Source organism: Dermacentor silvarum, chromosome 10 (genome assembly GCF_013339745.2).
Source record: "Dermacentor silvarum isolate Dsil-2018 chromosome 10, BIME_Dsil_1.4, whole genome shotgun sequence".
NCBI classification, from domain to species: Eukaryota; Metazoa; Arthropoda; class Arachnida; order Ixodida; family Ixodidae; genus Dermacentor; species Dermacentor silvarum.
Genome location: NC_051163.1, coordinates 34943182 through 34960566, shown reverse-complemented (window position 1 = coordinate 34960566; position 17385 = coordinate 34943182). Strand labels below are relative to the sequence as shown.

Below are 17385 nucleotides of genomic sequence, written 5' to 3'. Positions count from 1 at the left end.
CACGCAAGTGGTTGCTCTCGCATACTTCAGCAGCCGCAGCGGCGCCCGCATCCGTTTCACATACACGAATGTCGACTGCTACGATCCGTTGCCAGTTGGTTCTTAATTCTATGCTATTGCTCCGACCGTTCGTTTCACGTGCGCATCACGCGTTTTAACCGTTTTAACTAACGTACGTTCTGAAGTTTGCGCTTAACCATTCGATGGACATCCGGTCACCATGAAGTTCGCCAGTCTGCTGTTTTCCCGACTAGGCGTTAGAAATGTGCCCGGTGCCAGGCGTTTGGCAACGTTATCGGATGAGCTTCGATCGAAATTTTCAGCGTTCGAGGGTGGCACCGTCCAGCTGACAAAGGATTACCATGCGGGCATCGCTGAAGTTCACTTCAGCAATCCTACGAAGAGAAACTCGTTTTCCGGTGAGCTATATGTTGTTTCGGATCCAATTACCTATAGCTACGATCGTGACTCGGAATTTGCTACGTCTCCCATATGGCTCTCGCAACTACACCGGGCTCGTTCGGGCTCGTACCGCTCATAGTGCGCACTAAAGCAGCATTGGGCAGTGCGCTTTGTTTAAGATCACTCTTATGAGCAGTAATTAATTTCATTGGAAAGCGCCGCCACAGGCCATCTCTTAAAAGTTCGAGCGCCACAAGCCAGCAGACTAGCTGAGCAAACATTTTAACCTCCCTGAGCAGCGTAGTGCACAACGCTGTACTTGTGCAGTAGCAATGGCTGTGCCGCGGATGGGTCTGCATGATGTGCTCTAGAGTACATGTATTGCTACGTCGAAAGGGCATGCATGCAGAAGCACTCATGCACTGTCGGGAATACTTAATTAGCTATTGTGAAATGCCAACACCGCACTCGAACATTGACTGTATGCAATCACTTCGTAGCTGGTTTCCAAGCATTGCAGTCCTAGATGTACAGTACGTTTTGGGGCTTACATCAATTGGACCACACTTACAAATCCAGACGAATCTGGAAGTCGAACAATGCGCTGTAGTCATTTTCGACTTGGTTGCATTTGAATTTATGCTGATAGTATGTTATCCTTTACCACAACATTTGTTTGTTTGTTTGCATGTTTGTGTGCATGTTTGTTTGTTCGTGTAAAACGTTGTCTAAGGCATTAATATGGAAGCAAGCTACATTTCACACAGCACTCCGAAAATATGACATTGAAAGTCTAAAATTATTACATACCTCGCAAGACTGTTGAGCAGAGATGCTGAGTTGTGGTCATTAGTTAGCTTTCTTTCTTACGTCCTTGAGTGTACGAAAATTAAAACTGATGTCATAGAGGCACAACTATAAATCGAAAGACGTATACACAAATGCTAGAATTTAATTGTATCAGCTGTTTGTGCATGTCACATTTGGCTGCTTGCTTTCAGGGCACATGATGCTGCAGCTTCACGATATTGTCACTGAGCTGCGGTCTTGGAAGGAAGGCAAGGGTCTCGTGTTTTATGGTGGCGACGGCATCTTCTGCTCTGGTGGTGACCTTGACATGATGAAGGCGCTGAACACACCAGAGCTGGGGGCCCAGATGGCAACCATCATGCATTCAGCCCTAACGGGTCTTCGGGACCTGCCTCTCATTAGCGTAGCCCTGATCCAAGGCAGGGCTTTGGGTATGTTTGGACATGCATCCCTTCATGTACAAGCCTTGCCGTCTACACAATGTTGCACGTATCCAAATGACAACAGGATAATGAGATAGATCTCTGCCTTGGACCGTCACAGTGAGGCGATGCTAAGGCAAATGATTAGCGCCTTGTAGCAGCTACTTAATTGCTGGTTTGAACATGCCAGTAGCTAAAACAGCAGTGCGAGTAATGCAGAGTGCGGAGACTGTGCTAGCTACTCTACATTAGCCAGAAGCTGTGTGATATGCATTCGTTTTACCATGATGTTCACCCCGTTACCATCATCTACCTCTGTTGTCCTTACCTTTCCCATTTTCTTTTTCCCTTAGAGTGAAGCGTGCCCTTCAAACTGACCCCTCCACCTTTCCATCATTGAAGTCGGGGACTCGGGAAGTGTATTTTTAGTGTGGGAGTAGGTACTGAGACGCATTCTTTTTGTTGTTGTTGTTACTGTAAAACCAATTCCTTATTTATTATATTATAGGGGAATTGAAACCGATTCCTTATTTATTATATTGTTACGATGGGGTGCGTTTATTTAATAGATGAATTGATGAAAAGGGGCCACGCCGACACCGAGCCGCAAATAAGACAAGTGCACTTCGTTCTCCTCTTCTTCCGTCCTTGCCGTAGCTTTAACGTAACACTCCTCCCTTCTCAGACGAAGCCCGCTGGGCAAGTAACTGTTACGTCCACTCGGAGTTACGTGGATGACAGTGTTTCAGGCGTGTGACGTGAACAAGCTGCGTCGTCTTAGACCGGTAGCCATTGGACACGATATGAGCAATCGAGTAGGTTACATCACTTAGGCGATCGGTGAAGACGAAAGGCCCGGTGTAACGAGCCAGAAACTTCTGGCACAGGCCGCGCTTGCGAAGTGGTGTCCAAAGCCATACAATGTCCCCTTTGTCGTATGACACATTCTTATGTCGTGAATCGTAGCGGATCTTGGAGTGGTCTTGGGATGCCAACGTACGGAGCTGAGCTATGTGGCGTGCCTCCTGATCGCGGCAGAGAGTCTGGGCAATAGAAGAGTCCGTATGAGGATTAAGGTAGAATGCTGTCAAGGAAGATGTGGGTTGATCTAACATAAAGAAGATAGAAAGGGCTGTAGCCTGTAGTTTCATGCTTTGCGGTGTTGTAGGCGTATGTCATAAAAGGGGGGGGGCAAGATGTCATCCCAATTTTTGTGCCTGGAATCCACGTACATCGAAAGCATGTTGGTCAAAGTTCTGTTAGTGCGCTCGACGATACCATTTGTCTGTGGGTGATACGGGGTCGCGTGGCGAAACTGGCAAGCACAGAGACGCAATAGCTCTTCGACTACGTCAGCCACGAACTGGCGACCACGATCGCTCACAATAACACAAGGGGGTCCATGACGGAGTATAACGGAGGAACAGGAGGAAGCTCGAAACATCAAGAGCCGTGGCCGTTGGCATCGCTGCGGTTTCAGCATAACGCGTCAGATGGTCGACGCAGACTATAATCCAACGGTTGTCGTTTGTTGAGCGCGGGAATGGGCCGAGAAGATCCACTCCAACCATTTCGAAAGGAGATGATGGTGGCGCTACAGGGGGAAGGAGTCCGACCGGAGCAGTATTAGGGTGCTTGAATTGCTAGCACTTGTTACAGCTGGCCACATACTTTTCTATATCCCGTCGCATACTGCTCCAGTAGAATCGGCCCTGAATGCGGTGGTATGTTCTGGTGAAACCCAGGTGCCCAGCGGTCGAGTTGTCGTGCATAGCACGGAGCACGTGGGTTCTCAATTTTTTAGGGACCACTAAGAGGAGGCGGGCACCATCAGCCGCATAATTCTTCTTGTAGAGCAGGCCATCTTGGATGACAAAGCCATTGTTACCTGTTGGCTGAGCAGCTGAGGCGAAGAGGGCATCCAGGATGCGGTCGTCACGCTGCTCTGGCCGGAAGGTGGCCAGGTCGGGAAAAAGAATGTTGTCGATGGCGGCCAGAAACTCATCGAAATTGTCGGCGTCACATTCACTTGTTTGTAGAGGGAGCTTGTAGCAGACTGCAAAGTCAAATTCCTGTAAACGTAGCGCCCATCGAGCAAGGCGGCCAGACGGGTCGCGGAGACCAACCAACCAACATAGTGAATGGTGGTCAGTAATGATCGTAAAGCGGCGCCCGTAGAGATATGGCCGGAACTTCTGGACTGCAAAGATGACGGCGAGACACTCTTGCTCAGTGACGGTGTAATTTTGTTCGGCCTTGCTCAACGAACGGCTGGCGTATGCAATGGCATGCTCGGCGTCACCAAAGCGCTGAACGGCTGGCGTATGCAATGGCATGCTCGGCGTCACCAAAGCGCTGCACGAGGACTGCGCCGAGGCCGATTCCACTCGCGTCGGTGTGTAATTCTGTTGTGGCAGAGGGGTCAAAATGACGAAGTATGGGTCCGGAAGAGAGCAGGAACTTCAGTTGACGAAACGAGGAATCGCAATCTGCTGTCCAGATGAGAGGGTTATCCTTGCGCAGCAATGAAGTCAAGGGGGTAGGCAGTATCGGCAAAGTTGGGCACAAAACGTCGAAAGTACGAGCAAAGACCCAAGAAGCTCCTCAGCTCGCGCTGTGACTGCGGTTGTTTAAAGCTGCTAACTGCAGCGACCTTCTGTGGGTCTGGTCGCACCCCGTGCTTGTCCACTAGATGTCCAAGTACTAGCGCCTCTCGTTGGCCAAAGTGACATTTCTTTGAATTGAGTGTAAGGGCAGCTTGTTCAAGGCACGTCAAAACAATGTCCAGTCGATCGTTGTGCTCTGCAAAAGTGTGGCCAAAAATGACGACGTCATCAAGATAGCACAAACAAATCTCCCATTTCAGGCCGCGCAGTACCGTGTCCATAAATCTTTCAAATGTTGCAGGCGCGTTGCACAAACCAAACGGCATGACGTTGAATTAAAAAAAGTGCACTTCATTCTCCTCTTCCGTCCTTGCCGTAGCTTTAGCGTAACAATATTATAGGGGTGTCGGCCCTCGACCTCAGTCTTCGGGGCCAATGCTTTCCTATCAAGGCACTCAGTCCGACTTCATCTTTCTTCTTCTTGGTGTAAACGTCTTTCGTTGTTTTTCAGGTGGGGGAGCTGAGCTTACAACAGCCTGTGATTTTCGCATCATCGTACCTGGAGCTGAAATTCAGTTTGTTCAGGTGGGTTTTTTGAGGACATAATAGCATGCTTGCCAAGACAAGTAATGGGAGCGCTGAACAAAAACTATAGTTAGCGACAACCAAGGACTGCAAATACATCGCTGTGCAGCTGAAAGAAAATTTTTATAGATACTCCAGCCTGTTGCCATGTTTACTCGCATAAGACCAGCGCTCGTGTAAAACCCCCCACACTTTCATAGTTAAAGATATGAAAGAAAGAAGTTATACCAATATTGTACAAGGATAAATCAAAAAGTAAAGGCAATTTTCACATAAAATCCTTTATTTACACGCTGGAAGAACATATAACTTTTTTCACATATGCCTTCTGCATATCAATCTGGTTTTGATGTTGTGCAATCAGCTTCTGTAACCCGTCCACAAATAAATGTTTGGTTGCTCATGAAGCCATGTCTGCACCACACGCCGGATCTGGTGATCTGACCTGAACCAAAGACCACACAGTGCTTCCCTCAAAAGGCCGGAGATACGGTAATTTGAGGGCTACAGATGAGCACTGTATAGAGGATGGGGAAGTGCAAACAGCCTACAGTGGGTGTCCGCTGGTTCGACTCCATTCAACCACAGAAAGTGCGCTATGGTGTGCTGTTCTTCAATGATGCAATCGAGGATTGGTGCATCCATACATTTGACCCCTTTTCTCCGCGACAGTCGACTGAATGAGGCAGTGATTAATACTGCTACTTCCACGCCACTCCAAGTAAGCATGTTGTCACGGCGACACAACCAGCCTTCGTTCATTCCATTGAAAACAGGAAGTTGCCTTTACTTTTTGATGCACCCTCGTATTTCGAACACGTCATTTGTTATCAGTTGATACCATCGCTAAGAGTTTAAAGTTGCTGAAATTCCTAACAGCATGGATGGCACCGACGATAACCAATAGGATGGAAAGTTTGGGAGTTGGTAATATTGCATTTCGCAACAACAGTGCAAACAGACAGAAGACGAAGGTCATGGGACAGTGCCTGTCTTGTGGCATTCTTAGTCTTTGTGTGTTGTCTATTTAAACTGTGGTTACAAAAAGCGAACAGCCAACTTTGATGAAGGCAGCAACGTCAAGAGTGGGCACGATAAAGAATACAGTGAGGCTTGATCACTGATACTGAATCTTTAATAAATATGTGTGTGGTGTGTAGCCAGGGTTTGCATTATCCCGCACACAATTAACAATGTCGTTTACTGTTATGGCAGGTAGTTATTACAGTATACAATATTTTTATCGTTAACAGAATTTTTAAAAATTACCCGTGGCATGTACCACAATTCTACTTCTTAAGCTGGATTACTCTCAGAGACAGAAATTATTTTCACAAGAAATCAAAATGAATATTTTACTAATTAGCAATGTTTTGCTAATTACCTTACATCACGTATTGCAATTTACGAATTGTAACCCGTGGTGCACTTTAGATCGCGATCGATCCAGGTTTAAATTCTCAACCTTGATTAGCTCCCTCCCACAGCTTGCAAAAAGGAGCCAGTCATGACCGAGAAATTGGATTCTGATCTGGTCCGATCGCAATCGAAAGTGCACCGTGTAACACCCATATCAGAAAGTCATGCCCACTTGGAATGAAATTCTGAGGATGACACCAGTTCCAAAATATGCATTTCCAAAGTTTGCGATGAAATTGTGTTGGTGTCTCAGTAATTTTTAGCTTAAATGCATAAAAAAGGATTTTGGTAAAGAAGTAAGTGGAACAGTGCATTTTTACCACAAGTTTGATAGCACTTATCTCAAAACGGCTGGTAGCTTCAAAATTCATTCCAAGTGGACATGCTTTGTGCTGTATTCAGTTCATATATTGCAATATGTGGTCTAAATTAAGTACAGTAGTTAAAATGTTGATTAGTGAAAATTTTCTAATTAGTCAGTTATGCATTTTGATTTCCACTGTAAGTAATGTCCATCTAATTGAGTCTACTCATTGGGCTACTCATTGCCCAATGAGTAGATTTGCACTCTATGCCATAGGCGATTTCTAAAAATCTGTTAACGTTGAAAAAAAAAAAAAAAAGAACACCCGGTATACTTGCAGTGCTCGTAAAAGCACAACCAAGTTGGCGATCTAATTGCAATCAGCATGAGTTTGTCTTCCCCGTCTATTTAACTGTGCTACGCACCCTCAGGTGGTATTCGTCTGCTGCTGTCCATATCTGTATACCCATGTGTGAGATTCGTCCCTGTGAATATTCGGAAAAAATGTGCAAGTCTTACACTAGTATACGCAGTATTTTTGTTCATTTCCATGACGTCATTGTGGAGGAGAACTTCGTTCAATACCGCCGTCCCTTGGGAAGCGGGTTTTGGATAATGTGACTATTTAGGCATGTTAGTAAAACATGACGAGAAATTCGGAGTGCACAACCAGACGAGGATGTGTCTCAGTCTTCTTTCACTGTCGTCGTCTGGTTGTGGGCTTGGAATTTTGGGGGTTTTGGAGCACACAGGTCAAGTGCATCACAGTTTTGTGGACGGAGCTTGTACTGAATTCCTAGGTCGTCACCATGTATAAGCTAGGTGATCAGTGAAACACTAGTAGTTGGCTCGCAGGTGCGGATGGGCCTTATTCCTGGCTGGGGTGGGACCACAAGGCTGGTGAAGCTTCTGGGTGCTCACGAGGCTCTCAAGCTGCTGTCGTCGGGCCGAAAAGTTGGCGCCGAGGAGGCTCTGGAACTCGGGCTCGTGGATTACATCCTTCAGAACTACGAGAGTCCCCTAGATGAAGCCAGGAAGTGGCTGGGACAGTACATTGCTGGTGATGCCCACGTCATAAGGGTATGTTTGTTCAGTCGCCAGTGTACGCCGGCTGGTGGTGCTTTACGTCCGGCCCCCTTTTTTTTTTTTAGCCACCATGACTTTCCTGATTGTGTTGGCAGAGGGCTGCTGCTGTCTTGCCAAACAGCTCAAATTTTTTTAAAATCGGATTACGTAGTTGATGTTGGGATCGAATCTTGGTCCTCCAGCACTAACCCAATGCTCTAACCATGAGGCCACAATCACATGTAACGCCAACTAGCTCTTTGAGGTGATTGCCACGTGTGTCACATTGCATAGCACGGGTTTGCGAGAGCGCATGCATTCACGGCAGTTTCCTTTACGCCAGAAACATAGGAATGAAATGGGCACATTTATAGCATTTGATTAGCCGCTTCACAAAAGCTTCGCCTCACATAAATTCTATTATGTAAATTGGATCTGCAGAATTTTTAATTTTTTTCGCTAAGTCAGTTGTCTGGTGGTGTGGTGTGACGAATCATCCTACATGTCAACCGTGCATAAAGTGCTGGTGAGCTTAAAATGCCGATACTGAAGAAGTGGTGTACACTGTGATAAAGGTCCTCTCAAATGATTAATCAGTGCATGAAATAATGAAGCTGTTCATAGCGAAACAACAAGTCATTCAGTGTTTGACATATGGCACAACGAGGGGCACAGTAACTCTGCACAGCTACACAACTGACCAAACAGAAAAAGTAGAAGTCTAAAGCGAAGAGATGAAGTCAGGAGTAGCTATATGTTTAAGGTCTGAGCTGGAGCAAGGAGACGGCACGGACTGGACGGTGTACAAATGTGAAAGGTACATGAATTGCACGGGGTGCAGAAATTTAAAAGGGAACAGCAGCTTTCTGTTTGAAGCCGGTTCCTTGGTCCTGCTTTGCAACAAAATAAAGAAGGTTTCATCAGAGGGATTTTGCAACGTGAGAATGATACGGTGAATAGAAGCGAGTGAGTTTCTCATGTACATGTTAGCAGGAATTGCTGTTTGAACACACAAGAAATGTTCTTTCACAGATTTGTGTCATGTGTACATTAATCTGAAGAAAAGATTAGCGCAAGTGATCGGTGACTGTGGTGGAAAAATTCTGCTGCTCGCTGACTTCCCTGGGTTTTAAAAAAAGGCAAAACTGACCCCCGTATTCAAAATTGTCGCAGTTTCACCCGAAAGGCGAAGCATCAATTGCGATAGCAAATTAGTAGAGAGCTATACGGAGTAAGGATAGTAGTTTTATCAGCTGTATAAACTTGGACATGCAGCAGGACCAGCAACGCGCAGAACGGTTTTCGACGCCGTCGGAGTTTTGCCCGCGTTTGCACCGAACGCGCGCAGCGTTGGTGACTGTTGCCGGTCCCTCTGGTGGCGGCTCGGAGGTTTTCGACGAGATCAGCACGGGACACTCGTCGAGCAGTGTCGGAAGTCTTTACCACCTTCTCGCCTCGCAATGTTTTTATATAAATACGCATTTGGTGCCGCAGCTAAACTTCACCTCCCCTCCCGTCCCCCCACGGCCTCTCGCGTGACGCTTGAAGTCGCGTTTGCTCTATATATATGGTGATTGTAAAGGAGGAAAGAGACGCTTAATTCTGCAGCCCTTCAGGGAGCACGGCGCAGAATGCGCGTTTGCTCTCTGACGTGCGTTCGCTCCCCGTGAAAGCGCGCGTCCATCGCGCCCTTTCACTTGCACATACAGCGTCCGGAGCTCGGCGACAATTTCATCGCCATTGACGTCATACGGAACCTCACGGCAACGACCACGCCGACGGCAGAAATCTGCTTTGGAGTGTCCATATAATTGCTATCGCAATAAAATGGTGGCACGGAGTTAGGCAGCTGCAGCGACAATAACTGTCTTTTTCAATGCCGGAATCACGGTGTTTTTGGGCATTTATTCTCCTCAAGTAAATAATTAGACCTGGAAAGCTCTAGTGAGTTGTGTTCAGAGCTTCAAAGTGGTACTGACAGTCGCAAGGAAGAAGTCGAGTTTATGGTGGCCTCTCTTGCATGGATGGCAGCTCAATGAGAACACTTTGCTGCCATTGCTTCGGCGATGTCCTTTTCAAGCAGCGCGCCAGGAATGACACATCACATGGAGGACAACAACATCGCGCTTGATTTCTGCTCTATGAAACGTCAAGCTTCATATAGACTGTTTCTGTGACCATGCCTGTTATGAAAACACAGAAGAACTAACAGTCACAGAAAAGAAAAAATAGCAAATGAATTGCTGATGTTGTAATAATGCAGTAATGTAATAATAATTAGGGGAATTTCGGTTGTTCTCTGAAGAAAAGAAAGATTGCCATATGAAAGAAAGGGTTAAAGGTTTACTGACATGACTTTTTCAATTCTTTATTTTGTACATTAAATAAAGCCCTGTACCTTGAAACTTTACAAAAATAACTGACACGCCTCAGAGTACCCCAAATACTTTAATACAGTAAGAGCTCGATGATACGAATCTCACGGGGTCACGAAAAATATTCGTATTAGCCGAAATTCGTATCATCGAAACACAATTAAAACTACTGTCGAATCTCGATAATTCGAACTCGAAGGGGCCCGAAAATTTGTTCGAATTAAAAGGACGTATTTTTGAAGTATTCGCGCACCATAGCACGATGTACGAACGGTGCGAGTCGTGAAATATCGCGGCGCGCAAGCGCATAGCAAGCGCGGGCCATGAAACTGCCCATGCCGGCTAACGGTCGCTTCCCGATAACGACAGAAAACGAAGCTTCAGGGAGCGAGCGGGCGGCGCCGGCACACGGGTGCGCGCGGAGACCGTCGTAGGTGAGGGAGGAGGGCGGCAGAGAAGCGGATTTGGCCGCGCCAACTCCGCCGCTTCGGTGGCTCCCCTCGCCCTCCCTCTCAACTCCCTCGTAGCTCTCTCACCTTCGACTCCGTTCTCCGTGCGCGCCCGCCGCCGTGCTGGCGCCAGCTTATTTTAGCCGCCCCCTGAAGTTTCGTTTTCTGCCGTTATCGGGAAGCGAGCATTTGCGGGCGTGGCAGTTTCTTTGGCCCGACTGTGCCTCCGCCGCTGCTTCCCTCTGCACTGCTGCCGCAGCGTGCAAGGTCAACATGTGACTAGAAAATAGAGGGTTCACTGCCATTTTATCCGCGTGGCTGAGACGTCTGCACTAGTGTGTGCTAGAATACGGTTGTCTAGAACACTCTAGTCGGCACGTACACGCTTGTTCCGGCGCGATGCAGAAACGGCGACCTTGCAATTTGAGAGAGAAGGAAATTTCCGCCGCGGGTTCTTTTTCTTTTTTTTTTTTTTTTTTCTTCTTCCCCGTTCTTTCGCGCGCGGCATTGAGGGGTCTCTCCTGAGCTTTTGCTCTATGGCGGTGTCGGAGCAATGCCGGTCGGAGGCGCCGCCGCGTGATTTGGCGCGCTGCTAAGAGCATTGTCGGTGCGCGGTATGTTCGAAATAAGCGTGTTCGAATTCGCTTGCTTCGCGTTGACGTTGAATGAAAGCACGTTTTTCATGATAGTCTCGCTGTGCAACAATTGTGCTCAGTGTTGACGTTGCGAGGCCTAGCTCCTTAGCGAACTCCGTCCGCTTCCTCTTGGGATCCTCATCGACCTTTCGAAGAATGTCTAATTTCTCTTTAAAGGAGAGTGCTTTCCGCTTGCGAGACATAGCTCGCTGCGACTAGGCAAAATGGCGCAAACACGAAGAACGCGGCCCGAAGCGCAGCAGCCACTCCATCTGACGGCTCGCAGAAAAGGAGAAAAAGTACAAAAGCACCAAAAGCGCCACCGCTTCTAACTCTTCGCGCCCAGTCGCGGAGTCCGCGCTGTCCGGCGCCGCGCCTCCGCACCAAAAGAGAAGAGAAAGCGCGTGACTGCGCGCTGTTCTCTTTCGCGGCCGTCGGTGGGGCGGCGTTTATTCGTATGAACCGACGCAGGCTGAAAATCGATTCGTAACAACCGTTCTCTAGCACGTTGCAAAGTAATGGGGCTCGGCCGGGACCACAGAAAAATTCCTATCATCCGGAAATTCGTATTAGCCGTGATCGTATCATCGAGCTTTTACTGTATAATAACTTTTCCGCGACCCAGTTTCGGTTTAGTTTTCCAGTACTTGTATGTGTCATTACACCTGCAGAAGGTGGTCATGTGGGAGAAGAACAGACGAGCAACTCAGTCGCTCGTCTGCTATGCTGCTACACATTGTGTGGCTCGATGTAGCAGCATAGCAAGCCGGAGCAAGTAGCTGAACGTTGAACAGGCAAGAAGACAATGCGCAGGTGAAGCTTAAATGTAACTGCTCATTCACTTGGTTGAATTGGTTGATTAACTAGGTTTAACATCTCGAAAGTGAACGCCATTGCGCTATGAGAGACGGTATAGTGGAGAGATCCAGATTAACTTCAACTATCTGGTAAGTTCTTAATTGCCTAAATCTAATGCACAACTGGTTTTGCAGCTCTTATTGAAATTCATGGTCAGCAAATGCACGACCTCGTAGTATATTTAGAAGCACATTACCTTAGCTACTGGCCTGCCAAGTCATTGCGCTATTGCCGATACTGTTCTCATTTTTTCAGACTCTGAAGGAAACTGTTGTGAAAGCGAGAGAGCTATCCACAGACGATAGCCTCCGAGAGGAGCTGAGACTCTTCTCTACCGTGTGGAGTGGACCAGCCAACCGAGAAGCCCTGAACAGGAGAATAAAGCACTGACGTGTGTTTCATGTCCACCTGTGCCTAGCCCTTTCATCAAGAATGTTTCAATGCAAAAAATGTGTTGATTAGGTTGAATACCGACTGGGTTTATTCTAGATTAGAGACCCGAGTCTATGCTAATCGGCACTGCCTGCTTCAGGTTATGTTTGTATCTCGTGTGTATTCATGTCTATATAAAATGTGCCGTTCTTGTACCTCTGCAGAACAGTTTTGCTACCTTGCTGCCAGCAGAAATTTGCCACTTTCACTGGTGGCAATTCTTTTTTGCTGAATCAAGATTTCAAATAAAAGAAGTCATGAGTGGAGTACTGGCTATGTGCGTTGTTTGGTCACGCAAAAGTCTCTTGAGTATGTGTGACACTTGTTTAGCCAAACAGCTGGTGGGTGCTCGGATGGATGTGATCAAGCAGCAGGGGAGGGGGGGAGAACTCGCTAACTTTTTATAAATGACAGTTTAAGCATAGCGGAGAGGTCCAGAGTTCACTAATATGAATGAGAACACGTCATCGAGTAACGACTGCCACGGAAGTGTGACTTCAAGCTTCGCTTGCCAATACCTTGAATGCACAAACAAAAGTAATTTGCTGTCTTGAATTTGCATAATGTGTTTCCTTTTGTATTGAAATACCAAACAATCTAGAGTGAGATGGTAGTGGCACTTGTAACACTACATTAACCCAAACAACACAAAGAGCTTTCAGGAGGATGGAGCCTTAAAGTGATCAAGATTGGGCAAACAAGGGACTCCTCAGGCTAGAGCCATGTTTCGCCCTGATGACAAGTTCCCTTAGCAAAACTTTGGCTCCAGCCTGAGGCTTCTCTCATTTGCTCTCTGTCAATCACTACACTACAGCAACTTCTATTGCAATGACCAACACTGTTACATATTTATATCGGCTGCGCACAAATATGTCAGCAGCAACATAATCATCCTGAGCAGAGAAAGGTTGTGTGACAAATATCTGTCAATTTTGTTATAGAAGATAACAATGTTGTAGATATTCCAGTGTATTGTGCCATATATGAATTTTAAACTGAGTGTATATATATTTATGTGTGTGTGTTACATTAACACGGTGAAACACCTCTATTTGTACCTGTCTGCATGGAGGAATTCCTCTATGCCTGTCCCAACCTGTTCGTCTCTTTTAATATGCAATTAGCATTCTTTAGGAACTTTACCCACTTTGCGGTTTGTCCATTTGTATATGACCTCTTTCACTAAGCAACTGAAGTTGTCTACTAGCTTGGGCCAGTATAGTTATGTGCAATGACCAACACTGTTACATATTTATATCGGCTGCACACAAATATGTCAGCAGCAACATAATCATCCTGAGCAGAGAAAGGTTGTGTGACAAATATCTGTCAATTTTGTTATAGAAGATAACAATGTTGTAGATATTCCAGTGTATTGTGCCATATATGAATTTTAAACTGAGTGTATATATATATATTTATGTGTGTGTGTTACATTAACACGGTGAAACACCTCTATTTGTACCTGTCTGCATGGAGGAATTCCTCTATGCCTGTCCCAACCTGTTCATCTCTTTTAATATGCAATTAGCATTCTTTAGGAACTTTACCCACTTTGCGGTTTGTCCGTTTGTATATGACCTCTTTCACTCAGCAACTGAAGTTGTCTACTAGCTTGGGCCAGTATAGTTATGTGCTGGCTGTGGTCTTGCTAAGCAGACAACTTGGCTCACAGGACATGTGGCCGAATAGATAGCTTGCTACTGGCAGCTGTCTGGCCTAGCTAGTAGACAAATTTGGCTCACTGGGAATGTGTCTCAACAGACACCTTCGGCACTGCATATGTGATATTGATATGTGCCCATTCTTGGCCAGTCCCACAGAATGTATATATGCCAAAGTGACATCAAGGGGTATGCAACCTCCATCCCGAGCGAGGCCACTTGATGGAGCCATTGCGACGAAGTTGTAGCCAGTACCCCAGTTGAAACTTCTAGTAATATCCTTAGTATCCTGCCAGAGGCGTACGAACTATTTCTCGAGTGGTGGGGCAAACCGCAGACCTGACTCTCTCTCTCTTCATATATATATATATATATATATATATATATATATATTGCATTACTATTACAATGAGTGAAAAAGCCTGGAAATGCATCTGTCAGGTATTTTTATTTGTAACAATCTCAATACCACATGGTGAACCATCGAGGCTTATTTCTTGTCGCTATAAAATCTACATGTGATGCAGGGACAAATGGCATTGAGTGCCCAGAGGTCCCTGATCCAACCCAGTAGCAGCAGTGCAGCTCACAAAAAAAAAAAAAAGCACATTTGTTGCAGTCAATTTTACTAATTAAACAAACAATTTTACTTGGTGTTTAAGTTTACAGCAGAAATGTATTGCTAGTTAAGGTAATAGTACTGTCGAGGTTATACAGAACGAAGTACAATCAACATAAATTACTCTCAATACTCAAAAGAAAGAAAGACGGCAGAGGTGTGCGAACTTGGTGAATTACAACACAATTTTTAGTGAAGCTGTTTTTTTTTTTCGAACAGTTCCACTAAATGTTTCAGTTTCCTGTAATTACATTGCATAGTTTGAAAAGTTACCCATATATTAGTGTTCCGTTTTAAACCTTATTCCCATGTAATGCTTTGAAGCACTTCTTGCTGGAAAATTAAAAAAAAAAAACAGTAATTCATCAATACACATCTTACTTCGTCAGAAAGTTTCATTATCCCCAGATATAAACAAGATGCCTTGTTTAGCTTACCGAGGACACCGGAGAAGCAACCTATACGCATCCCGTATGGTGCACGGGAACAAATGGGAAATCAATTGGGTTTAGTAATGATCTGCAACACTTGCATTTAAACCAGGAAAGTGAGATTTTCGCAATGCACTGCGCTTAAAATTCTCCTTATTTTCATGGAATTTAAGTCCACATCTCATGCAATTATTTAGAAGTCGGGGGAAAGCGGTGGTATGGCACCCTGGAACACTTCAATATGTAAATTTCTACAAAGGCTTGCAATGAACCTACACAGAAAAAACATCTATCGCTCGTCACTCAGCATATTGTTTCGTACTTTGAATAAATATTAATACCGTGTCTCGCATAGTTTACTGAGGATACTGGGATCAACAACTAAATGCCGTGAATAAAGCATACAAACTGGGGGAAAGCGAGTATTCAGTAGCGGTCTTTCGAGTACGTAAGCAACCACCGCAGTTCAAATTTTCGGAACACATCACAATAAGGTGGTCTTGATTTCTTCAAAATATAAAATATCTGCTGTTCTTGCTCCTGCCGGGAAACAAGTAGTGGGGTAGCCCTTATTCAGAAACGGCCTGAAAATGAAATCGATAAAAGCAGAAGTGACACAGGCCTTTAGAAAAAATTCAGTTAAGTGTTCTATTGGCACTGAAATGGCTCTGCACGTTCGACCGAGATCACTTTCACGAACATACCACCTCGCAGGCCCTCATGTAATGTCCCGTTCTGGGACCTTTGAGGTATCATGAATAAATGAACTTGCATATAAAACCCTAATCCGTTCTAAACTAGAATATGCCAGTGCTATCTATGACAACCACCAGGTTAATTAATATGATTAATTCCCTTGAATAGGTTCAGAACCGTGCTGCCAGGTTCATAATTCTCTCTGACTACTCCTATAATACAAGTGTCTTAGCCTTAAAATCCCGGTTGTGTCTTCCCTCGCTCACCTCCCGCCGCAAAAGTGCTCGTCTTTTTTTACTTTTTAGGTTCTTTCATTCGCTGCCCACAGGTAACCAAATCATCATTCCAGCGCATCGTTTCTCCCGCCATACGCATCCCAATGCTGTGTATCTACCACGCGCCCATTCCACTCTTCAGCGTTCTTTTTTTCTGCACACAGCCCGAGAATGGAATACCCTTCCTTCTGACATCGCCCTCATCACCGACATTTCCCGTTTCAAAACTGATATTGAAGAGAGAGAGAGAGAGAATAAACTTTACTCAAAAGTGGACGTGAGCGTACCCACCCCTCATGTAATGTCCCGTTCTGAGACCTTTGAGGTATCATGAATAAATAAATAAGTATACGATAAGTCGTGATTACACAAAGAAATTCGGCAGTTACACCTGTAAGTGGTTTGATTAGATTTTTGATGGTGATAAGATATATATTTATACTGCAACGCTACGTAGACTATCTCTGGGCGGAGATTCAGTAGTTCCAGCATTTGATAATCCAACCATTTCATGCAGTAAGGCACACCCATCATTGGGCGCGGCTGATTAAACTACTTTATCCGAACCTCTCCCCTCGCCCGAAGGTTAAATATATCAAGCCGATTGTGTGTGTTTTTTTTTTTTTTTTTTTTGTTCAAGTGTGGTTAGGCGGTAATTTGTAACTGCGGGAACTGTCCAGCGCCAGGACTTCTGCGCAATGCAAGAGTGTGTGGCGCGAATCTCGCGCGTCGCCCGCTACAGTGCCTCATGAGGAGACACAATACCGCTGCCCAAACCGGGGATACGTAGTAAAGAAAGGCATTATTAACGTGGTGACTCTATTAAGAAATAAAATTTAGCTTCAGCGGTAGTTTTGTTGGACTTTCTAGTGTGTAGCCGAAAGTGCCCGCTTTCGAAAGTGTGTGTGTGTGGGGGGGGGGGGGGGGCAAATGGCATACTTCGCCCCCCCCCCCCCCCTCCTCCGGTAGATACGCCTATGTATCCTGCTGCGGTTATACGTTCAATGTGTCATATGAAAATATTTGGCTTTGTGATTGCCCGTGAGATTGCCACTCTGTTTGTCTGCAGTGGCAATACGATGTGTGGCTAGATCGCATGATGTTACTCGCATTCACAGACTCGCATTAACGTTGACATTCATGGTTAGGTGGGTTTGGGTGGGTTCTGCTAGACAGCAGTTCTGCCGAAATTTTTTCACACGAGTTAGTTTCTTACTATAAGAAACTCTATTAGTGAAGTAAATCCGTCCCTCCAAGTTTTCTGCCTCTATGCCGTCACCTACACTCCGTTGCATTATTAATTTATTATTAATATTATTATAATTCTCGCACAGCGTC

General features: G+C 45.6%; 1 protein-coding gene across 1 annotated transcript; it reads left to right on the top strand.

Moving 5' to 3' along the window:
- The first annotated feature begins 56 nt into the window (after positions 1 to 56).
- Positions 57 to 12628, top strand: LOC119430995 (ethylmalonyl-CoA decarboxylase). Its single transcript, XM_037698461.2, has 5 exons — positions 57 to 419; positions 1404 to 1643; positions 4752 to 4825; positions 7404 to 7628; positions 12186 to 12628. Exons 1-5 carry the CDS (start codon positions 221 to 223, stop codon positions 12318 to 12320), a joined length of 873 nt encoding a protein of 290 aa, XP_037554389.1. The 5' UTR covers positions 57 to 220; the 3' UTR covers positions 12321 to 12628.
- Positions 12629 to 17385: the final 4757 nt, after the last annotated feature.

Bases quoted from the DNA above. Each gene is read 5' to 3' on its own strand.
- LOC119430995 (XM_037698461.2), top strand. From the start codon at position 221: ATGAAGTTCGCCAGTCTGCTGTTTTCCCGACTAGGCGTTAGAAATGTG. The intron at 420-1,403 runs GTGAGCTATATG...GCTTGCTTTCAG, and splicing joins GAAGAGAAACTCGTTTTCCG to GGCACATGATGCTGCAGCTT. The intron at 4,826-7,403 runs GTGGGTTTTTTG...GTTGGCTCGCAG, and splicing joins CTGAAATTCAGTTTGTTCAG to GTGCGGATGGGCCTTATTCC.